Raw genomic sequence first — 25,079 nt, forward strand, 5'->3', positions numbered from 1 at the left:
TGTAGCTGTAGATTCGTATTTATTATTCTTTTATTTCATTTTCATTCATATCTATGGGTATATACCTTCTCCATTTTGTGTTGACAGACATTTAGATTGTTTCCATGTTTTGGCTATTAGTAATCATGCTACTGTGAACATTCTGGTACATGTAGCTTAGTTCTCATTTGCACATATTTTTCTAAGGCCATTCCTGGAAGAAAAATTGCTAAGTCACAGGGGAGGCATATTCTCAGTGTCACTAGATGGTATGACACTGTTTTCTAAAATGGTTGTGCTAGTAAATGCTACCGCTGATAATTTGTATAAGAGAATTTTGTTGCACTGTACTGTGTTCTCACCAACACTTGGTGTCATCAGACATTCTACTTTTATGTATTCTGCTGGGTGTGAATTGCTTTATTATTGTGGCTTTAATTTGCATTTATGAATGGAATAGTACATTTTCATGCATTTACTGGACATGGATTGTATGTGTGTGATACACCACTTCAATTCTTTGCACATTTTTTAAAGAGTTCATTGTTTACTTAACAAATACCCTGGAGATAGGTGTCCCCATGGTGAGTGAGTCATTTAACAATGTCACCAAGGACCCAGATGATTTCTGCCTCTCTTCTCTGTAATACTTTAGCATGTTCACTTTATATTTTTACATGTGAATTTACGATTGCAAGGTGAATGCAAAAGTTCTGCATTCAAAAGCAGGAAGCAGGGGTAGCAACCAAAGACCTTCTCCCTGTCAGGCTCTAAAAGCCCGTCCAGAGCATAAAATTCTCCCCAGCAGCTCCCTATCTGGCTTTTCTTCACATCTCAACATTCCAGGGGCCACTCTTAGCTTTAGGAGGATGGGAAGGAGGCATGGCTAAGTGGGTGTAGAGAATGGGGGTGCCTTGATAGGTTCTGACACCAGTCATGAGCCGTCTCAGAGCTGGTTGCTTTGCTACCTCGCACAAGCTTTGATCCTTTTAGGAAGGAGGGGGCGGTTTTCACCAACCAACAGTATCTAAATAAATGTTTTCATTTAGAGGGAAAGGGAATATTTCCCGTTTTTAAGTATTTGTGGACCAAATAATTTTGATTTTTTCAGTTTGATTCCTCCTGTCTTGTTCTTTTTTGTTTAATATGTTCAGTGATGTGTTCTGTGGATTTTTGCTCTGCACCAACCTTACTCGAGCACCACGTATTGGTCAACTTCAGGGTGAGATCATCCCAACCTCCTTCTACCACCAAGGCCGGGTGATTGACTGCAGGTAACATAGCAAATGTTGGCAAGCCTAAAGAATCATGAGAATTACAAATTTAGAGAGAAATCAGTGGAAACATTTCTATTTTTCATGAGAGAAATAACAACTTAGAATTTATCATCACTTTGTGTATTGAAAGGCATTTAAAAAACAAAGTTATATATCAGTTTGCACATTGTATTTGCTTAAAGATTATGCCAGTTATTAGTAGGGAGACACTCTTTGTAATTATAATTTTAAAAGTAGAATTTTACGATATTCATTTTGAATATGATTAAAGTTTTGAGCATTGAAATATGTCACTGTTTGAACATTATATGTTTTATTTTTTGTGACAAAAAAGAATTTAAGCTATACTCTATGTGCTTGGTTTAGGAGGTTAACTGAAACCTAATCACATATAGAAAGTATGTGCTTGGTTTAGAAGATTAATTGAAACCTAATCACATATACAAAGTATAGTGAAGTGAAACTGAAAGCTGCTCACTCGTGTCCACCTCTTTGGGGTCGCACCAGGCTCCTCTGTCTATGGAATTCTCTAGGCAAGAACAGTAGAGTGGGTAGCAATTCCCTTCTCCAGGGGATCTTCCCAACTGAGGGATCAAACCCAGGTCTCTCACATTGCATGTGGATTCTTTACCATCTGAGCTACCAGGAAAGCCCATAGAAAGTATATACTAAAATATTTATAGCTCTAGTCAGTCATTTCATATCCAATTATCTGTGAGTACAAGGCACAGAGATACAAGACTTATTTTTTTTTAACACTGGGAGTCATATTATATTTTAAATAATATCGTTCCCATTAAAGGAGTTGTAATTCTAGGATGCTATGCTCTCATTCAAATGATAACTTCCATTGCCTAAAACACTTTTGGGATTCCCCCTACAGAATTGCCCTCAGGATATGTAATGTTTATCTTTAGTATCTCCCAAATGGCAAAACTCCATCTTACATAGGTGAATGTAAGATTTAGAATCATCCCTAAATAATTTTGAACAAAATTTGGTAAATCAACTGGATAGCCACATTGGATATTGCTATCTTGGTCAAATGGTTGCTGATTTCCAGTCATTTAAATGGCTCGAAAGATGATTTGAACAGGGTCTTAGACAAGAAGATCCTTCCTGGATAAATTTGTAGTATTCAAATCTAGTGACTTTGATGCACAGAAGCTTCCTTTGAGTGTATAAGTTTTCACACATCTTTAGATGCAACAACCTTGTTAAATTATATTGTTATAGTCTAAACTAGTATATTAAAATTTTTTTAAATTTTAAAATATTTTAATATTTTAAAAATATTCAGCAAGGTATCTAGTTAGTAATTATAACATTGGTTATTATTCAAGTTCCAGTTGTCCTTAGCTTTGAGATTTTAGAAGTATATATCAATAGAGAGGAATTGGCTTGTTTTTTTTCAATCATGAATAATCCAGCCCTCTGAAGTAATTTTCAAGATGTTTTCATTTGCTTTCTATGCCCAACACCTGCCTTTTTGTATCAGAATGTCTTGGAGTGCTAATGATAGGATTGCTTCTGTTGTTCTTATGCACACCTCTCCTTTAGTCTTAACGTTGGTCTGGCAAACAAGGAAGATTTAGAACACGCTTTGTGCAAATGACATATTTTTGTTCTGATGAAGTGCAGAGCAATAATGGTGCTGAAAGGCATTTCTTTTATCATGCTCTTTTACTAAGGGGAGGTGGAGAAAGGGTGAAATGAAAAGTAGAGAAATGCTAGGAGAAATCTGTGTCTACTGACAGCGTCTTCAGTTTCCTGAATAGCAAACCTCACTCATGTTGGTGGTATATTTCCAAGTGTGATGCTAATGACTGTATGACTATCTTTTTCTTTTTAGTGGTGCTCATGTGGTTTTAGATGATGACACAGATGTGGGCTATGTCGAAGATGGAACACCATGTGGCCCATCTATGATGTGTTTAGATCGGAAGTGTCTACAGATTCAGGCCCTAAATATGAGCAGCTGCCCCCTCGATTCCAAGGGTAAAGTGTGTTCAGGCCATGGGGTAAGTAGGCATCAGTGTCCAGCTCAAATCTTCCTTGTCTGACATCCTCCAAGTTCACAGTGGTTGAACTTCTCGTCCAGCCATTCTCCTTCTGTGACTCTAGGCACTGACTATGATTATTTCCTTATATACTTATCTTCTAAGAATAATACCTAAATGTGTTGATATGGTTTTAGTTTTGTTGTTTTTTTTATCACTTTGCATATTTGTGTATTTTTATTCTCCACAGTCTCTTGGAATCCAAGGAATTAGAAGAAAAATGATGTGATTCCTAAAGAAGCTATAGACTCTATGTGACTGCTTTGTACCATTCATAATAATTTACACTTTTCAGCAATTCCCTTTCAGCTCCTCAACTACTCAGCGTGCATGCTGAGTATCTGTGTGTTGAAGATCACACTAGACCAGAGGTTGGATCACTGCTATAATTCACATGTTTAAAGTTGGGCAGTTATGCTTGGACCATTGCTGGCAAAAGAGAAGATGTGCTCTCTACACACACCTGCTTGTATCTTTAGTTCTGTGCACAAAGTGTTGGGGCAGGTACTTCCTGGCAAACCTAGGTTTATTACCTAAAAACACATGTTAGTGATTATTTAAATTGGATTTAGTAAAAGAAAAGATAGTACAAAATTTATATAGAATTCAAAAATGGTAAAAGAAATGAAGAAACTCAGAGTGATCATATCAAAGGAAGATGCTGCAGCAAAGGTGAAAACAATCCAAAATATAGATAGTTAAATGAGTGATATGTCACACAGCAAGGTAGAAAGGCATAAGGAGGTTATGCCCAGTGACGCAGACTCATGAACAGGCAGTAGAGACTAATGATCAAGAGCGCAGATTTTGTGGCTAGAAAGGATCCCGAGTGTGAATCCTGACTCTGCTTCTCTTTATCCAAGTTACTTTGGGCAAGTCACTCAGGCTCTCTCAGTCATCAGGGTGGTAGTGATTAAATGAGATCCTATGCACAAAGCACTGAGTATAAGTACCTAGCATGTAATCAATATAGTAAATATTCAATAATTGCTATAGTAAATTAAAAGCTTCCCTGGTGGCTCAGTGGTAAAGAATCCACCTGCCAATGTAGGAGACGCAGGTTTGATCCCTGGGCCAGCAAGATCTCCTGGAGAAGGAAATGGTAACCCACTCCAATATTCCTGCCTGGGAAATCTGATCTGCAGAGAAGCCTGGCGGGCTACAGTCCATGGGGTTGCGGAAGAGTTGGATACGACTTAGCTACTAAAAACAACAACAAAAGTAAAAGCATTGGGCAGACCACTCAGCTACTCAGTTACTGCTCTGAAAGCATTATATATAAAACTTAATGCATAAAAAGGTCCATGATTCTCCATTATCCCCCACTTCTTCATCTTGTTGAAAAAAAAGGTTAAATTCAGTGTGTTAATTATCATCATCGCATTATATCATTTCAAGTTAAAAAGCTGCTTATACCCATAAGCTTAAATTCAATTTTATCATCTCTAAACAATCTATCTCTGAATGTATTTCACAGGCAGATGAGGATTTAAACTACTCTGTCTCCAGTTTTTGGATGGTTATTTATTTCATCTAAATTACAGGTTCATTCCAGGGGCAGAGAGGGGGCAGAGATCACTCTAGGAGGGTCATCAGCCAGGCTGACTGAGGACTGACTCTACAGACAGACAGGGAAGGTGGTGATGGGGGGAGCTTGTGTGGCTGGGAGGATGCCACCAAATGACTTCTGTGTTGGGCACGATGAGGTAATACAGTGCATTGGTGATTTATGTCTCCTGGTATGTCACCTCTGGCAACGCCTTTTAAATCCAACATGTATTAATTTCTTTAATTAAGCATATTGTTTCTACGGTATGTTTCTAGAAGCAACTACTTCTGAAAAAGCTACATTGTCAGACGTGAGTACTTAAACAATATCAACACTAGTAATTAACATTTAATTTGAAAATTTCTTCCTTTTAATCTTTGATTTTTCTAAAATTAACTGAAAAAATATCACCCAAGTATTGGATCTATACATTGTCTAGTATTCAGAACCAGGGGAGGGGCTTCGCTGATGGATCAGTGGTAAAGAATCTTCCTGGTCTGGGAAGATCCCACATGCCACAGAACAGCTAAGCCCTGGCGCCACAGCTATTGAGCCTGTGCTCTAGAGTCTCCAACCTGCAACCCCTGAGCCCACGTGCTGCACCTGCTGAAGCCCATGTGCCGTAGAACTCATGCTCTGCGACACGGGAAGACACTGCAGTGAGAAGCCCGTGCAATGCAACCAGAGAGTAGCTCGCGCTCACGGCAATTAGAGAAAAAGCCTGTGCAGCAGTGAAGACCCAGCACAACCAAAAATAAAAAACAAAAAACAAAACCAGGGGAGACCTAAAAATTTCAAATGGTTTTAAAGCTTCCGTCCTGTCCCATGTGTCATTTACCACCATTATTCTACCGAGTACGGTGAAAATGCCCCATCTCTGTTCTTTGTTCTTCACAGGTGTGTAGTAATGAAGCCACCTGCATCTGTGATTTCACCTGGGCAGGGACAGACTGCAGTATCCGGGATCCAGTTAGGAACCTGCACCCCCCAAAAGACGAAGGACCCAAGGGTTTGTGTGATTTCAGTTTCAATTCCTTGCATACTGAATTCGTTAGTATTCTTCCAATGGCGCCAATATAACAAGTTCATAGGTTTTCTGGAGACACATAAGAATATCTCTTTTTGTCATTAAAATGTCTGATTCATGTTCCCGCAGAATTAAGGGTTCTTGGATATGACATTGAAAAAAATGCTTAAGTTACCCCTTAGTCTAGAACTGGAATTAGGAAGAGGTAAATATACCAATTTCCTTTCTTTCCTTTAAACCTCATTCTTCCATAATCACAAATGTTAATCATTTTATAGTTGGTTGAAGCTAAATCAGTTTTTTAAATAGATGAACTCTTTTTCACTGACATGAGATTCTGGTCATTCCTCAATACTTGAGTCCTTCCAGAGGGAAGTTGTAGTCTCCTATGTTCTGTTTAAGCACACTTTTGATTAGGGAGAAACTGGAATTCTTCACAGAACTTTAACACTGCAAAGAAAACTTGAAAGATCTGGACCTTTGTTTTAATCATCATTAAAAGGAGGAAAATGAGAATTTTAGAATTGGAAGGAGACTCAGTGGCCATCTAGAACAACCCTCATTCTGCAGATGGGCACTCTCAGTCCCTGAGGTCAAGTGACATCCTATGGTTACTCAGGTAAACTAGAGGCAGGGCTGGGACCAGGATCTCAGGTAACTTGAGATCACAAATGCCCGATCTCAGGCCTTTTGCTACCGTGTTATAACGTAGCCTATGTCATCTAAATGTAGTAGTCACTTTCTCCTTATTCTCCCCATTCCCAACCCCTTTTATGATTTTCAAAGAGCTGGTGAAGTCATCAGTTACAGTAGACTTACTATAATATTGTACCTGAGAAACCAACAAATCATTGGAACAGGTACTGTACACCAGTGGGCATTATATTCTACATCAGGTTCTTCCTTCTCATGGTACTGCTAACAGTATTTCATAAATAACTATCATGCTTTTTTCCTGCAGGTAGGAAAAATACATATAGAAATAGTGTCATTTTTATCTGCTTAGTTTTGGATGAAAGCGCCTTTAAAATCAAGCTTCAGTATTGTCCATAAGGGAAGCTATGATTTTGAAAGTATATAAAGTTCCATAGTCTTCAATTCCTGAAGAGATTCAGGCTGATTTGCATGCATGTGTAATGTTCAGTAGGAGTGGGTGTTAAAACACTTCATGCATTTGCTTATTATGCCACGATGTTAACATTCTATAAGAATCACAAGCACACCCTCACAATCTATTTCTGTTCTCCTTCTAGTTATAAAAAGGAACCAATTCCACTTTTACATTTAGTCTTTTGTTGCTTTAAAATTAGTATGAAAAATTCTCGGATCCACCTTCAGAACTTCGATTTAGAGACTATTTAGTCTCTGACAAGGAGAGATTCATTCTTTCCAAATTTTCTCTCCATGTCTGTGATTCTCTTAAAGATCTAAATGTTGTTTTCTCAAGTGATGTGTAAGTGTGTCTGAACAGATGAGCACAGCTGAAGTGGCTTAGACTTTGTTCTTTTTCATAAGGAATTATTAATCCATTCTCTCTCTTCTCCATTCCTTCACTCACGCATGCCTAAAAACTTATTGGGAGGCATAGAGTAAACAAATACATTCTAGAGAAGAGAAGATCCCTCGCTGCTGTTTGTTCTGTTTTGCTTTTTTCCCATTTAATGTGGTGCTGGTCTTCATTATCTTTTAAAGATAACCTTTTTGATCATTCAAGTAATACCTGTTTATTGTAGAAAATTTTGAAAATACAGAAAAGATTAAAAAGGAGGTAAAAATCACTCTTAATCCAGTAACTCAAAGGTAGTCAATATTAGCATTCTGGTATATTTCTTTCCTGTTGCATATTTTCTTTTTTACTTAATTCTAAATGAAGACAGTGGAGTCCTTTGAATAAACCTACCCATGGGCTCTAAAATTGTTAAAATCTTCATGAATCTTTAATAATCTTGATTCATTTGAAAAAAGGTATTAATTGATATAAATAAATCCCCTGGAGAAGGAAATGGCAACCCACTCCAGTATTCTTGCCTGGAGAATCACATGGATGGAGGAGCCTGGTGGGCTATCCACAGAATCATAAAGAGTCAGATACGACTGAGCGACTTCACTTTTCACTTTGATATAAATAAAGAGTAGTTACTATTGTAAATTACCATATTTCCAGAAAAAGTCAAGCAGTTTTAGAACAACTAATAATGGCTCTATCTGTATTGGCCATTTATGTCTTTTCAGCCTCTGTAGAAAATTCCATTAATATACTAGGAAAATGGAAAACAACTGAAATGAAAATTTAAACACTTTACTGTAGATTTTATAGTTTTAATTTTGATATTCTGATTAAAGAAGATGGTAAGAGAGAAACTAGGTACTTTACTTCTCTTTTTTTAATCCAGATAGCAAATATTTATTGATTCTATACTATTTTAGAGTCAGCACATCCTTGCACATGATAGGCACTCTATGAATACCATATCCCTTCTATTTGGGAATATGTAAAAGAAGTGAAATGGTGCATGTTAACACTGATTTTCAGTTTATCAGAATGCATTTGTTGTATTGCCTTGCTGAAGAGTAACAGGTAACAAAATCAAGGTACTGAAACAATCAGTACTTCCCTGACTGTAGGTTCAGCACCTGTGTGAGGTGCCAAGGTTTTTCTCTATAACTTTGTGTTCTACATTTTCTCATGACTGGATTGGTTTGGTTGATACTTGACTTACTGAGCACAATCTCTGGACCCTCCCTAAATACTTGCCATAAATAATGAGCAACATCTACAATGACCTAACTTGTCATATTTGTAGATAAGGGCTTTTCAGTAGAGATACGGTGAGTATTAAAAAATACTTATTTTATTTAGTTTTAATGTACTTCCTTGTTAAGAAAAAAAATTTAAGAAGTAGAATGAAAATATTTCTTTTTAAATCATGAGATTTTATCATAAAAGATGAATTGTACCCAACTACATCTCTTTGGATCCAGATTAAATTAGTAAAAAGTAAAGGTGAATTCTGTGACTCTTTGATTTGAGAAAGTGAGAAATGAACCAGCGTGTTTGGGGTATTTCTTTCATTGTAACTACAAGTTACTAAAAGAATAAAAATTCAACCTCATCTGGGTAGGAACGAATAACACACAGGAAAGTTTTGCCATTGAAGTCATTCTGCACTGGCTCAAGTTGTTCATTGTTGACCCACTATTTAAAGCATGGAAGATAATTTGCTCCAGCTCTTAAATTAAAATTATTGAAAGACAAGAAATAGGCTCTTAAAGCAAAAATCATGTGAGCGAGATTTTTTAAAAAAGATTTTTCTATTACATATTATGTGACTCACGTTTTCTATACTGTTGTTCATTTTACCTACAAAGATGCTTCTGTCCCTATTCTCCCAACCTGTTTCCACTGAACTCCCTGCAAGAAATTATTTTGGCTTGTTCTTTGAGGGAAGACTATGTTTGAATTCTGTTTAAAAGACCTGGAATTTCCACCTGTTATAGGGAGAGCCATGTCAAGGACTGGCCATTTTTGTGTTGTGTGGGTATCTTTGCACAGTGCTGTCGGACACGACTGAGCAACTTCACTTTATTATAGGGTACAATGAGACTTTCCTCAATGGATGGTTTGCAACTTCTTGTAGGAGGGAAGAGAAGAAACTGGAACATATCAAATATTTTCCCTGATATATATAAAGTCAAAGAATGGTCCTGGGAAGCTTTGGTCAGGTGCTGTCATCATGACAGTAGTAATCAGATCAGAGATAGAAGGGCCCTAGGGGCAATTCAGTTCAGACCCACTCTTCTAAAAATGAGAAAACTAGCTTAATTAATAAAGTTAACAGCTACTTAGGTGTAGAGCCAAGAATAAAACCTGCATCACCTGATCTTCAGCCCAGTGTGTTTTTTTCTGTTATTGCACACAGCCTGAGTTAAAACTGGGTGTTAAGTTATTCTGCTAGTTTTTATAACAGTACTAAGTAGAAAGAGTTAAAAAAATAAGTAATGATTAAGCTTATTAACTGATACATTACTTGTCAAAGGAAGTATTGTTAGTATTTAGTATTTTGAAAACAGTTATTTCTAAGTCTATGTTGAGGAGTATTATTTAGTGTTTACCTTTGCACGTGTTTTTTGATGACTTTCTTTGTGAGTGCAGAAATCCTTGATTTTGTAATTCAGATGATTAGGTATGAGAAGTTATGATTGTCATATATAATTATGCTCTATACAATTATGTACCATCTCAGTATTTTTCTCATTACCAATGGCCTTATCAATAACAAGGATTTACTAAGTTTAAAATTATTTTGATAATTCTGAGTTTACTTTGAGTTCAGAAAAACTGCATGATATTTTCATTGAGAGCATAAACAAATACTATTCTTATAAAAAATAATTTGTTTTCTTATCCATTCAGACATTTATCCCAATGTGTCCAAAAAATGACTCAATTTTTAAAAATTTTATGTAGAAGAGTAAGCAGATTTGGTTGTACATCTAAATACTGAATTGTAGAGCTTGATAAAATATCTATCATGATAATATTATACTCTAAAGTATAAAGAATGTATTTAGTATTTATTTCTAATCTTAAATTTTAACAAAATAATAAATCTCTGCAGAAAGAACTTTGGTCCATAGAGTATAAATGATGTCTTTGATGCCTCTGGCCTTCAAAGTATTTAAGGATTCAAGATTGTAACCCCTTTTGGTTCACTGGAGTCATAGATGAAATACTGCAGCCTTTTGTTTCAGAAAGTCTTTAAAAGTAAGAAAAGAAAAAAAATCAACCTCTCAGTTTCAAAAACACAGTTTCAAAGTGTCTGAAGCATGACTTGTCTGTGAAAGAATTCTACATATAAAATAGAAATTCCTGAGAAAAAGAGAAAATTCTTAGTTCTTATCAATATTACACACTTCTCAAAAATTCTGCACTTTACATGTACACCCGTGACTGATCATGTCAATGTATGGCAAAACCCACCACAATATTGTAATTAACCTCCAATTAAATAAATTAATTTTAAAAAGTCAACCTTTTAGCACATACGATAGCTAGGACCAAGATTAAAAATAATAATTAACCAAAAAATAGCAGAAATAAAAAAACAAAAGTGAAAACATACTGCTAAGTGATAAACAGTTTCCATAAACAAGTTAAATGAAAAGTAAGTACGGTGAAGAGTTGGAGAGCAAAATTAAATTCCTAATACGATTGTGTTGTTAGCTATAATCTGCAAGCCTTCTAGGTTTGGTAGGATGAAAAGAAAAATAAGGTGTATCACCAGCATGGTTCCTGGAACAACAACAACAGAACCTTTTAGTAGATAATGAATGAATGAGTGAATGAACAAATAAATACAGTTACCTAATAAATAAATTAGTAGGGAAGTAAAACTAGATTATAGGTCCCTGAAGGTCCGAGGAAATTTTTTTCAATGAGAAGATAAATTCTTTTTAGCTGGGAAGAGCAGCTGAGACCTTAGTTTTTTTTTTTTTTTAAATTTTTATTAGTTGGAGGCTAATTGAGACCTTAGTTTTTAAATATCCCCTGTACACATCCATCCACCTGTGAGCCACTTAGTAAATTCATATCTGTTTGAAAACAGGTTGAGTTGCAACCTACTGGAAGAGATAAGCCTGTTAAGTGTCATGATAAAGAATCAAATGAATTTTGCATATATTTTTAGTTAAAAAGTAGTGGGAGGGCAGGAGAGCAAAGAGGGGAAAGGATATTTTTGGAAAAGCTGTTTTTCCACTTACTTTTATCTTGTTTTGGTGTTGAGTACTCATCAGTTAAGAATTGGAGATAACATGTAAATCCATGGCTAATTCATTTCAATGTATGACAAAAACCACTGCAATGTTGTAAAGTAATTAGCCTCCAACTAATAAAAATAAATGAAAAAAAAAAAGAAAAAAAAAAAAGAATTGGAGATAATTGCTCTTGCCCAGGGGAGATTACAGATTATATCTGTTTATCTTGAATACATATTTGAAGCATCTGTAGACTCCTGTTCATCTGGTTGTTTCTAACACCTGCATGATCAATTGCCTAATTCTCTGGATTCTGTGGTGACAAATTACATCCAGAGCAAATACAAAAAGTCTTTTAAAATAGATGTTGTTATTTATCACTTACATAGTTATTATAAAAATAACAAATATTCATTCAGCATTATGTTTTAAAAGGATTCTTTACCATATGAAAGGGATATGTTAGTTTCTTATAATTTAGCACATACAGCTTTTATAAAATATTAAAGAGGTAATCGGACTCTCGTATATTTTGGGTCTGAGGGACAATGCCCAGCAAAAAGTATGTATATAACATGATGTGTCCTAGTTAAGTTAGTATTCTGAAAGCAATAATTTTCTATGGCCTCAAAAGAAAAAAAATGAGGCAGTCTATTTGGAATACATTTCCTTTCAGTATTTACCTCCACAATTTGGAAATCTGAGCTTTTATTTAGGTTATATTGAATTATAATGGATTGTCATATTTGAAACACATTGCTCAGTTCTCAGCTGTGTCCGAATCTTTGCAACCCTTTGAACTGTAGCCCACCAGGCTACTCTGTCCGTGGGATTTTTCAGGTGAGAATACTGGATTGGGTTGTCATTTCCTCCTCCAGGGGATCTTTCAGACCCAAAGATCAAACCCAAGTCTCCCGAGTCTCCTGCATTGCCGGCTGAGTCTTTACCCTTGAAGACCCTTGAAGACCGTTACCATCACCTTATATGTTGGTCTTCTTTTCTTCCCCTCAATGCTCTCCACAGGCTTTGTCTGTTTTTTGTTGTGTCCCCTATTGTTTTTTGTTATTTGAAGAATAACTCAGGTTGTATTTAGTTAATGATAAAGCTAGACTATCTGACTCATACTATTTACTCTGTGATCATACTATTTACCCTGTGATAAAATGGAGTAATTATACAATTGCTCATCAGGTTTATACATTCAAAGTCCTCTCTCTTTGGGAGAATATTTAGCTAAAAAGGTCAACAAACCCAATATTAAGCCTTAAAAAATTGTGACTTTGAGTCATGGGTCTTTGTGTGTTTCCTTGTGTCTCAGAGCATACAATTTATGTGAATACAGCCTTGTGGAAACTGAGTTTTTCATCTTCATTGTTAAAGTGAAGGGAACCAGGTCTTTTGGTTCATATAGAAATGTGAGTTAAAGTGCATTTCTGTCCAGAGGTTTGCATGCATAGTCACAGACACAGACTCACAGACACACTCAACCCTAAATAACCTGCCTTCCTCCAACACTAAATTTCATCTTGCCCAATCAGGGAGCACTAGGGACCTGTGCTCATTCCAGGCCCATTTTGCAATATTCAAAATCTGTTCACAGAAGCTTTGATGTGTGGGGATGGAGTGTCTCCACTGAGTCAAACACTGCTGGGTCATCTGAAACTATTACTACAGCATCATTGAGACCCTAACTTTCTCTCAGCGCATATACACTGGAGGCTATAAAAAAAACTAAAAGTGTTCCAGTACTATGCATGTCCCAAACACTGCAGGTTATTTGAAATATACTTCTCCAGATAAAATAATTTTCTGGCTGAAAATACAGTCCATTTTAAAGATAACTCTATTTTAAATTTGTAAGTATGTTCATAAAATTTGAATGATAAGTTCTGAGTTTTAAAAAAGATATAGCTTCTTAGGCATATTTTGCAGTTTGAGAAGTTTATAAAGAGTATACTAATGGTTTACTGCTTTTATAATAAACACACAGATTTGCTGCTATGCAATTAAAATTATACTTTAATTTTATCTCACTCCATGTAGGACCTATAACTCAAATTGGATTATTTATTATACATGTTTAAAGTATAAGAGACTATGTTTTAAGTAGGGTTTTTTGGAATTTGAAGGTACATTCAGAATTATTCTCAAATATTTGCAATGTGTATGTAGATCTTAATTTCAAATCTTTAGGCAAAGATCTCAATATTTGACTTTCAAAGCATTTCCTGAACAGATTATGTTGTGTGTTAGTGATATCAGTGTGTGATTAATTTCCTTTGTTAAAAACTCTCCGTTTTCCCTCCACACAGTGAACATGGCCACAAGCAGGCTAATAGGTGCCGTGGCTGGCACCATTCTGGCCCTGGGGGTGATTTTTGGAGGCACAGGGTGGGGAATAGAGTAAGCATCTTTCTGAGTTTCAGCGTGCTTCTGTCTGACCCCCGGTGTGGGAGCTGGCCCTTGGCTCCTGACTCCCCGTGTGCTGTCTCGTTGCTGTGTACCCCTTGTGGTGTGATCTGAATGTCTTTGTGTCCTCTGGTTTTCTTGTGCAGTGGAAAACCTTCTCCTGTCTGGAACAATGTGGGGCATAAAATAATACTGGGGTGTTGATGATGTCTTCACAATTAAGGCAGTGGTCCCAAAGCTGCCATTGCTGCTCCATTTATAAACGTAATTTTAATATACAAATCTTTTTTTGCCAAACCATTAACACAAATGCTTTTCTATGAGGGTTTTGTTAGGATTCTTATAACAGATTTAACCTTCACAGTCAAATGGTCTAATTGCTAAGTCACGTCCAACTTTTGTTACTCCATGGACTGTAACCCACCAGGCTCCTCTGTTCGTGGAATTTCCCAAGCAAGACTGCTGGAGTGGGTTGCCATTTCCTTCTCCATCACTAGTCCAATAGATCCACATATACAGCTAGAAATTATCAACAGTGGTAACTCCTTTTAAAGAAAATCCAAATGTAGCCACTAACATTTGCTCTGTTTATTTAGAGTGATATAGGAGCCTTCAGCTTAATGTTTTTTTTAAAAAGAAGCTATTTAGTTTACCAGTTTTTTTTAGAAAAGACATTTACGATACTCCTTATTTTCTTCTTATAGAATAGTTAATCATTCAAATCCAAAGGTTGCATAAATATTTGGAAACAAAGAGCATAAAGAAAAAGAAGATATTTAGTGTAAACCTACAAAACCTTAGGTGAACAGTTGCAAATAATCTAGTGCATTTGTCTTAAAGAATAACCGGTGTATAAATGAATCTACTGTGTGCCACTTGCCCTATACAGAAATACAGCTCTCCTTGGTGTTTTATTTATGTTGCTTTGTACTTGATCCACATCCTCACAACGGCTATCAGTTCTCTATGGGGTATTGCTCTTATGAGATTGCTAATCTGTAGACTAAAAGATTATCCTGATATTTTTTCCCCTCTAATTACAGAGAGAGCATATACAAATAATAGAAATACTCCCAATACATGCTGTCTTTTCTATTGAGTGTAGTGGTGATAACATTTCCCAGTGGCTGGGGAATGAATTCCTAGTATTTTAAAAAATCACAGATAGCCTCTATTCAACAACCTCCCCAAACCCTGGGCATGTTGCTAACATCACTCATGTTTCTCCTTAGTCCCGTTAGTGGCCACACATAGTACGGTATGGGCCTGGGAGACCTAGATGCCAAATTAGCATTAACAGAGGAACAAGTCCAGAGGTCACACTTCCCACTATAGATTTACTAAACTTTCTCTCCCCCGCATCAAAGGGTTTTGTCTGGACTGGGATGTTTTAATTCACATCCATCTCTATGGACTGTGAGGCTAATTAACCCCAGGAAGCTAGAAATACTGGAAAATATATTTTATTTCTCACTTGTTAGAAAATAAATATTTTATTTCTCCTTACTTACTTATATATGACAGAGCTAAAATATTTAGAGAAAGCAAGAACTTTGTCCTGTAAAATTTCACTTTAGGTGTGTTAATTGGATTATACACAGAAACAACATTTCTTTTCCAAGAGAAATTCTTTATATACATTTATGTGAAATTCTTCCTTGAAAAAAGGTAGTTTTCAAAAAAGTCATCCCAGTTCCTTTTTTTGTATTATTTATTGGCCATAACTGCAATGTACTAATGAAATGGATACGTGTTAACAAATTCCCCTTGGAGTCTTAGAGCTGGGCAAAATTGAAGGCAGTTGCTCTAAAGCATAGTCTTTTTTACCAGCCTTTGTTTTCTTTACTCTTCCACTGTTGTAAGTTGGTGGCTATTTCTGGGTGTGACAGGTAAGTCCACATAAGTACTACTATATTTAAACTAGGTAACCAATAGGACCTACTATACAGTGCAGAGAACTCTGCTCAATATTCTGTAGCAACCTAAATGGGAAAAGATTTTGAAAAAAAAAATGGATACATGTAAACATGTAACTGAATCACTTTGCTGTATAACTGAAACTGACACAACAATGTTAATCAACTGTATTAAAAAAAAAAAAAAAACAGAAAAAGAAATGTGGGAAGGAAGTTCAGCTAAGTGGGATAGTGTTTAGCAATCTTTGTGTAAAGATAGTAAGTTGTTTTGACTTTGCAGGGTGTCTGTTATAGCCTTGTGTTCTACCTCTATTGGCTCTGCCTGAAATCAGCCATAAACAGTATTTAAACCAGTGATCGTGGCCATGTTCCTATAAAATTTCTTTGCCAGAAAATTCATCAGGGACAAATTTGGCCTGTGGGCTGTAGTTGGCTGCTCCTCAATTTGTAGCATAAGCTTGAGAGTCAGACAAATCTGTGTTCAGATTTTGCCTCTGTCGCTTATTAATGTCTAGAAGCCTCTGTTTCTTCATCTATTAAAGAGGGATAGAAATAGTTCCTATCTCATACGGGTTTTATGAGGATCAAATGAAATACTAATATTTGTCAAGCACTTAGAACTGCACTTGGTAAATAGCAAGTGCTCAATATACAGTAGGTAATCTTGTTCTTGCTCTTGCAATTATTTATTATTGTCAGTGGGGCTCTACAGGTGCTAGAACCTCAGTGGTTCATCTTAAGAGCATGTCCCTGTCCAGGAGCCTGTGAAGACCACGTCCCCAACACTCCCATTGCCCTATACTCTATCCCACTCATGCCCACAGCACTGGAAGATCTTAGTAAAAAAGATATAATGCCCACAGTTTTAGTGCAGTGGCATCCATTTACATACAGAGCTGAGGGCACTAATGTGAGCAGAAAAGAGAGTTTTTTTACACAAAAATGAATGTATGCACAAATTCAGGATTTTAGGAGAACTATCAAAATTGGTTTCATGACTTCTGGAACAGAGATAAATAGGACTGGAATTAGTTTGCTATTAGGAGCATTGTACCTGCATATTAGCCCCCTGGAGGATGTGATACTTAGAATAATTCATGTACTGAAGTTAATGTTGCTTATATTTAAAAATAGTGTGCTAAGGTGTTTTCCATGTGAATAGAGAGGATTTACTATATGTTTCAACTGTTACTAAAATTGACAAAAAAATTCCACTTTGCATTTTCATTCTTGCTGTCTTTACTTCTCACTTCTTTTTTTTTTTTCTCAAATGTCTCCAAGCCTCAAATTTCTCTTAGTAATACCTGGAAATTTGAAGATAGAGTCAGTTGAACTTAAGGAATCTTTATCCTATTTCCCCAAAATTACTCAAATAAATTTTATGCTTCCTTTGTATCTTGTCCTTGGATTTCCATGTTGCTGTGTAAACACTGTATGGGTCTCTGCAATGAAGAAGTATCTTTGGGCACTTCCCAGTTAGATCTTTGTTGGTACCTTCCTTCTTCCTTCTGAATTTTAACTGTCTTCAATGAGGGATAAAAAATTTAGCATTTAGAAAACTTTTTCTGCTGCTTGCAAGAGCACTTTAGTGGAATATTTTTCGTTCTTTTCATGCCTTCATTTGCCAGCCTGAGAGTACAAATTCTAATGCCGTCATGTTTATTCGTTCTTTTACTTTTTCGCTTCCTGATCCTGGGGTAGGGGAGGAGAAAAAATATGGGCGATGGCAGCAAGTGGGCATCTGTAACTTTCTTCAGATTCTGCAGAAGGTGAATGGAATGGAACTTATTCTGTCAGTGGTGCAGAAACTTTAGATTTATAGGCAGGCGAATCTAAGCAATAGCTGTCTATAAACAAAGGTGATGTAAGTGTTTAGTGATCCTTTTCAGAGGGGATTTGCTTCCTGTAACTGCTTATCTGCCTGTCCCTGGTGGTGATGAAAGCGGTCAGCTCATATGACTTTCTTCCCATGATCCTTTGCCACAGGTCCTAGCGCCACCAATCTCATAATAGGCTCCATCGCTGGTGCCATCCTGGTAGCAGCTATTGTCCTGGGGGGCACAGGATGGGGATTTAAGTAAGCAATGCCGCATGTCTTTTTCTCAGTGGCTCTGGCACTTCTCTCTTCTGCTTACATAACCAGGTTTTGAGTTCCTGCTACCAGATTTTGAGTTTTAACAGTATAACTACTAAAAATAGATATTTGTGTCCAGAAATGGGTCAGAAAAGAAGAAACATGGAACCTCAAATATCATCTTCAGGCAGATGGGAAAACACAAAATGTAGAAAGCACTTCCATGCAGTACTTAAAGGAGAAGTTCTTGGATAAAAGTAGTTTTAGGAGCAAGCATCCTGAGAAACATTTATTTATATGCAGATAATCCAGGAAACTGTTGTTGGATATAAGTGCATCTCCTCATACAAGTTCTTTGTATCTGTTTAAAACTGGTTTATATGCCATTGACATTTTGAAATTTTCACAACCTTATTTTTAGCATGTATAGCTTTGTTATTTGAAAAGCTTTATTATTTTATAAAAACATTAGAAAACAGTTTCATTAATTCCCTAACCTACTAAATCGGTGTCTCATTGGAATTTGAAGTCTGTGGCTTTGTGTCACTTAATATTTTTTAATGAACTGTTAATATTGACATGACTGGTAGACTAGGTGTGTTTTCATATGACCTTTCAGTTTGGATTGTACCTTGATCACTGAAGTAACTTTGTTTAAATAGACACCCCAGATAGTCACAAACAAACCTTGATTGTGATCCAAATTTTTGAACCTATTTTATCCAGTTCGGTGTTTCCATACCTTGAATTCATTGGTAATTGATTCCTATATCTTTTTGTGCTGTGATGACCTGTTTATTGTGATTTGTAGATAAGACTTAATACTCCCTGGGCCAAATACTCCCTGTGCCAAATTCAGTTTCAGTTAGATCTAGGGAAACAAGTTTAAGTGGGAAATAAGAATATTACCCAATTCAAAACCCACTTTGCCTCCATCTGGTTACTTAATAGAGGAAGTTTTTGACCTGAATTATCTGAGTAATTACCTCAATTATGAACTTTTTTATATTTTATATTTGGAATTCTCAATTCAATATATTTAAACCAGGTAAAATGTTATTATTAGAAATTGATTATGAAAGAAAAACAAGCCAAAAGGTGGCTTGTTTAAACAAATTAAACATTTTCTGCTAATTTTGTTATTATATTAAGATTCAATGAATAAGCCTACAAATTTCTGAGTGGCTTCAACTTGGAAGGGTATTATCAGATGGTACCTCTTTTCTTCAGAGATATTTATAAATTTGAACCTGTTTAGTGAAACAGTAATTTTGACATCACTGTGCTTTCAACGACACACAAACACATTTAACTTTCTCATCATGATATTAAGATTTTGCCCAGTTAATGAGTCACTTACATGGTACCTAACAACAACAAAAAAATATGTGTTTGTTTGGGCCAAAATAATTCTAGCAAAAACTTTTCTTAGTGTCTCATTACTGTAAAAAAAGTTATTATACATTTCAGTAGTTCCATGATCTGTTACTCTAGAATTCTCCTTTGAACTTTTTCATAAGTATGCCTCAAGGAAAATCAACTTGGCTTATGCCAGGCTTATGCCTCCTTGGTGTTAGGAGACTTCAGTTTCAAAGGCCTGGAAAAGAGTTCGCTGGGCATCTTAGCCATCCAGCCGCATGCAGTGACAAATGTACCACTTCAGCATTTGGAGATGAGAGCACTGTTCTGTAGCAGGACCTCAAAACAGTGGCCTGGCCTAGCTCACAGCTTGAATTGCATGTTTCTTTGGGGAAAGGAAAAAAGCATTTATCACTGTGTATATAAGTAGTTTAGGCCTATACAGTGTATTTATATCTGCGAAAGATATCTGGTTATCAGAACAGAAAATAAAGGGGAAGAGATGGACATTTAGTGAGGTGAGAAATAACCTTTGGGGGGATGCTATCGTGCAGATATGTGTGGCTGGGTTCTGTCAACACCCCTTTCCTTCCCTATGACCCTTATAGGAAAACATTGTAGAAGGCACACAGTAGTATAAAGTAAATATTTGTCTGTCCTGGAACAAAGGGAAAAAACGAAGACAGAATTCTTCAACATGTCATTTCAGCAGTTTAAATTTGTAGAAGGTACTGCTATTTGTGCTATTTATTGCTCCATGGGAATCTTTAGTTTAGATTTTTAGATGTTAGATCTTTAGATTTTAATAGTAGCTATGTGGTTTGTATGGAGCTTTAAATAACTACTTCAACCTTGCAATAAAAGCCTTTGGGTACTGAATGATGAAGCTTCAATGTTCCCACCCTTCACACAGTTTTGGAGATGATTAGTCTAGAGATGATTTGGAAGTATAATTATTTGCTGTTTGAATTGAAACTTTGAAGTCATTGAGTTCAATGTAGATACAAAAGAGGTTTCTCTCGAGTCAGAAGTTGAAAATAGTTTGTAAAAAGAATTGCTCTAAATATTTTTATTGGAAAGCCTTCCTGAAACTGGGTTTTTATTACTGGATGAGAAATTAGCAAGATAGCCTAAAGAATCTGAAGGTACATATGCTGTTAGATTAAAGGAAAATATAGTAAGTGCTCAGGGGAAGTATTGCTTTTTCTTAATATTGAATTTCTTTAGGTGTAGCATTCTGAATAATGTAGCTGTGGAAGAAGTTTCATACCCAACACAACCTGTTCAAGTAGGAATGAGAGATACAGCTGTGCTCCGACTCCTGACACTGCCATTGTGGTTCTTTTTAAACCATATTTACCCTTAAATATCTGGTTAAAGCATAAGCATATCTGAGTGTACATGCATATGTGAATGTGTGCAGATTTGTGTGTGTAAAATGATATGAAGCTTTATCGAGATTTGTGGTCGAAACAATAGTATGAATTTAGATGACTTCTTTTTAGCAGAATAGTAGAGTCTGAAAACTTTGGTTAATGCAAGCAAGACTTCCCTGGGCAAGATGGTGAAACTCTTAAAAGGAAAAAATGTTTTATTGGGTAGGTTATCTTTTAAAAATATTCTGATATATTGGGTCATGTGGTAGGCATACCTAAGTAATTTCAGCTAGTTCTGTATTCCAGAAGTGTGAGGATACTAAGGTATAGTTTAGTCTATGGATTCTCAGTCTTTAAGGTGTTAGGATTTTTCTCTGAGAAAGCTTGTGAAAACTGAACATAGGCCCTTGTCATGCCATTTTGGTCAACTTTCTCCCATATCTGCATTTATTTGCTCTCACCCTCTGCTCTTATAAAGCTATGAACTGTGGTGCAGAAGATTGCAAACGTGGTTGCCAAGGAGGCTTATGGCTATCATTCAGCATTGAATAATAATGTTGCTCCACTGGGTCATTAGAACTGTTGCCTTTCCTGGACATTGAAAAAAAATCGAGACCAAAGTATCATTTTATTAGCATCTTTCTCTAAAGCTTAGGATGAGAGACAAGTATTTAAAAAGATAATTTCATCTCTTCATCTAACAATGAACAAAATTGCTGTTATTAACTTGGATGCAGCTTTTTATTTGAATTCTCTAAATCTGAAGACAGGAGTTTTGATGTGAGCAATATGGTCACCTATATGCACATAAAGTATATCCACACCATAGGTGATGGTGGTATACACTGAAAAGAGATTCTAGGTATTGATAGGAAAAGAACCTGAAGGTTAATAGTGCCAGAGTTTGCTGACAGTTCATATCACAAGATTTGAGGATGAATGTTGAGTTCTTTCAGCTGTGTTATAATTGCAGGCTATGGAAGACCATTGCCATGTCCCATTATTCCACCACCTGCTCTCTCCATGGGATTCAGCAGCAGGAGTGGCCATGTTGGCCTGGCAGAGCTACCCCTGGCAGACATTAAAAGTGTTAATTTAATAAGTCTATGTCATTAAATATGTGGTTTCCTGTCTATGAGAAGTCAGATTCAGCCCCTACTGAACCTGACTGGGATGCTAGGAGCTTGTTTGGCTTGCGTTCCTTGTCGTCGGAGGTGCTAAAGAAAAACTGTTTAGGTACTTGCAATAAATGAAATTGAAAGGGTCATATCTGGATTATCCCAAGAAAAGTTAACTGAATTGTTTGAATGGCATACTGGATGAAATTTGAAATGAACCTAATATTGCTAATTACATTTTCTCAAAAAATCAAATGTCTTTTTTCTACTTTTGTTTTTTGTGGAGTTTAGAAATGAAATCAATTTTAGCTAGTCATTCTATGAGGAGGATAACCAGGTTGCTCCTTATCTAGATTCCATGACCATATCCCAGTGCAAAATAAGGGAGCTGGTTTCCCCAGTATCCCTTTGACACTTGGGTTAGGCACTTTATTACTCAAACCTAGAAGGTGGTGGTGGTGCCAGGTGAGCCAGAAAGACCCAGTTCAGCTCCCTGACTCAACCACCTGGGGAAGTGAACTCAGTCTAAGGTGACCAAGGAGGCAGAGTTGGGCAAAGGGTTCTTGGTGGGTGAGTGATGACTCATCATAGAAAAAGATCTTAGTGGTGGATAAACATATGCTTAAAAGAATATCTAAGACTTTACAATTCCCAGAACATTATTGTTACCTGAAGAGCCTTTTAAAAATCTTTTGTAGATGTATATATAGTATAATATATAGTAGACAAAAGTATAGGTTTTTCAGAAGTAGTAAAAATGGAGGAAAACTGAGTCAATGCAGGGTTTATGGATTGCACTGATATTCTATAATGATTCAGAAATACCTTGCAGGTTATGATGAAAAAGTGAGCAGCCTTCAGAATCCAGTGAACAAAGGATTTCAGAGGAAACACTTGTGGAAGGAAAGCAGCAAGCATCTACGCATGAGAGATGTGCTTTCACATTAAAATAGAACAAAATAACTTGATAGGCAGTTCTCAACATATAGTAGCCAGTAGTGGTTTGACAGTTGACCCGTGAGGAGCCCTGACAGTCAGCCAGCTGCAGGAATGGCCCTCACTGTCCTCATCACAGGGCTCCACCTTCTCTCTGCTGGGACATCAGTGGTGGAAGCGTGGTCCTGGAACACCCCATTAGGATTTAGAGTCCATTTTCCCATAGACTGGAGGGTGGGTTGGCTTCCTGATCTGCCCTGGGAGGCCAGTCACACTGTAGGACATTGTTTTTATAAAAAATGCAATCTAAGCTTCAAAACTGACAACTTATGGACACCAGAGGTTTCCTATATGTCAAGCTGAAATGGAATTTCATATCTCCAGGTGAACCAGGGAATTCACTGGCAGTCCAGTGGTTACGACTCAGGGCTTTCACTTCTGAGGACCCAGGTTTGATCCCTATTTGGGAAACTCTGATCCTGCAAGCTGTGCGGCTTGGCCAAAAAAAAAAAAAAAAAAAGAAGAAGGACCGGATTGTTATTATGACCTTAAACATGACTATTTATCTGACATTCTCTGAATTTGAGTAAAGGGACTTAGATAAGGGTAATAGAGTCATTTTGGGCTTCCCTTGTGGCTCAGCTGGTACAGAATCTGCCTGCAATATGGGACACCTGGGTTTGATCCCTGGGTTGGGAAGATCCCCTGGAGAAGGGAAAGGCTACCCACTCCATCCAGTATTCTGGCCTAGAGAATTCCATGAACTGTATAGTCCATGGGGTTGCAAAGAGTCAGACATGATTGAGCGACTTTCACTTTCCTTTCAACGTAGTCATTTACATGTGTAGCATGAGCCCACTTGATTTTTCCTCCACACCCAGTTTTAACTGAGAAGACAAAAGTTGAATGGTTCTCTTGTGTTCTGGCAATACATATCTAAATAGGTTGGGGCTCCTAGTCGGTGGCTCAGATGGTGAAGTGTCCGCCTGCAGTGCGGGAGACTCAGGTTCTATCCCTGGGTTGGGAAGATCCCCTGGAGAAGGAAATGGCAATCTACTCCAGTATTCTTGCCTGGAGAATCCCATGGATGGAGGAGCCTGGTGGGCTACAGTCCAAGTGGTCGCAGAGTCAGACACGACTGAGCGACTTCACTTTCATTTTCCTAGTCCTTCAAGGTCATTCCACAAGGTCAAACAGTTGCTGTTTTCCCCCCACCTGACTCTGAAGTGTGGTTCCTAATACATCTACCTTCCCCCCACCTGAAGTGTGGTTCCTAATACATCTACCTTCAAGGGCAGTGAACATGGTAGAGACACAGGCCCTGTGCTCTGAAGGAAACTGACTTAGTAACAGACACATCATGGGAGACTTCCTGATTGTTCTCACCTTTCTTTCCTGGGCAGCATCAGCAATGATGGCCTTTAAGGATACTGACCCAAAAGAGGGTTGAGAGGGAGGAAGGGGAATGGTGAAAAGAAAAAAATAGCAGTGCTACAAATAGTGTTTGTACTATGTGTTAGCCAGTGATCCACATGCTTAAGCCATTAATGAAGATGCCATAATGAAAACTTTGAAAAAGAAAAAGGGAGATTTTCTTTAATGAGTTTTATATTTGCTATTGAAAAAGAGAAGCATCAAAGCAGTCATCTTGGAGAAAAAACTTTGCAGGATGTCTTTCTACATGTTTTGAGCTTTGGCATTGTTTTTATTTTGAATTACCTGTGGGGACGAGGAATATACTGCAGTCCTTTTGGTACTTAGGGCTGTAAGGGTATCAGCTGGCCCCGAGTGAACGGGCAGGGAGGGGGATGAGGGGTCTCCAGTTTTGCATGACGCCATGGTGGCAGCTGCGTTGCACCCGCCCAGTGTGCAGACTGAATGCATGAACCCCTGCTTGATGCCCCACATGAAGCCAGACCATGGGGAGGTTGCAACCAACTTTTGTTGTTGCCTTGTGATGTCTTGCTGGTTCTCTTCTTTTCTCTTTTTAAACGTAAGAACCTCTTTTTAGGAGACTGGACACTGTGAACGAGGCATTTTAACTTGCTTATTTCAACTAGGCTAAGCTGCTCCATTTGCTAAACTAACCTGAGCCTGTGTCCATTCTCCTTGGAGTGTACCATCTTACTGTGCACTCTGGTTTTCTACTTTCTAGGTAAGAAAAATGCTTGTTCCAAAGTGAGGTAAGAGCTCACACCCCAAGGCAGCAAGATAACTGAGTGGAGCAAAGTTTTTTTTTATTTTG

The 25,079-nt window shown here is 37.1% G+C and overlaps 1 protein-coding gene and 1 long non-coding RNA gene across 5 annotated transcripts in view; one reads left to right on the top strand and one right to left on the bottom strand.

The window, feature by feature from the left end:
• Nucleotides 1-25,079, top strand: part of ADAM23 (ADAM metallopeptidase domain 23) — a 181,544-nt gene that overhangs the window by 152,025 nt on the left and 4,440 nt on the right. For 2 of the 4 annotated variants that reach the window (XM_070458529.1, XM_070458531.1), the window contains exons 22-24: nucleotides 1,134-1,253; nucleotides 3,109-3,277; nucleotides 5,763-5,874. In XM_070458529.1, the coding sequence (XP_070314630.1) occupies nucleotides 1,134-1,253; nucleotides 3,109-3,277; nucleotides 5,763-5,874 (401 nt within the window). Of the gene's footprint in view, nucleotides 1-1,133; nucleotides 1,254-3,108; nucleotides 3,278-5,762; nucleotides 5,875-13,958; nucleotides 14,050-17,957; nucleotides 18,049-25,079 lie in introns of all 4 variants that reach the window. The other 2 variants (XM_070458530.1, XM_070458528.1) reach the window with 2 other exon arrangements.
• On the bottom strand, nucleotides 1,165-12,701 carry LOC139032169 (uncharacterized). Its single transcript, XR_011484684.1, has 2 exons — nucleotides 12,626-12,701; nucleotides 1,165-1,277 (listed from the first exon to the last, which is right to left on the bottom strand). It is a non-coding gene; the product is annotated as an uncharacterized lncRNA (long non-coding RNA).

This window comes from Odocoileus virginianus, chromosome 30, assembly GCF_023699985.2.
Source record: "Odocoileus virginianus isolate 20LAN1187 ecotype Illinois chromosome 30, Ovbor_1.2, whole genome shotgun sequence".
Taxonomy (NCBI): domain Eukaryota; kingdom Metazoa; phylum Chordata; class Mammalia; order Artiodactyla; family Cervidae; genus Odocoileus; species Odocoileus virginianus.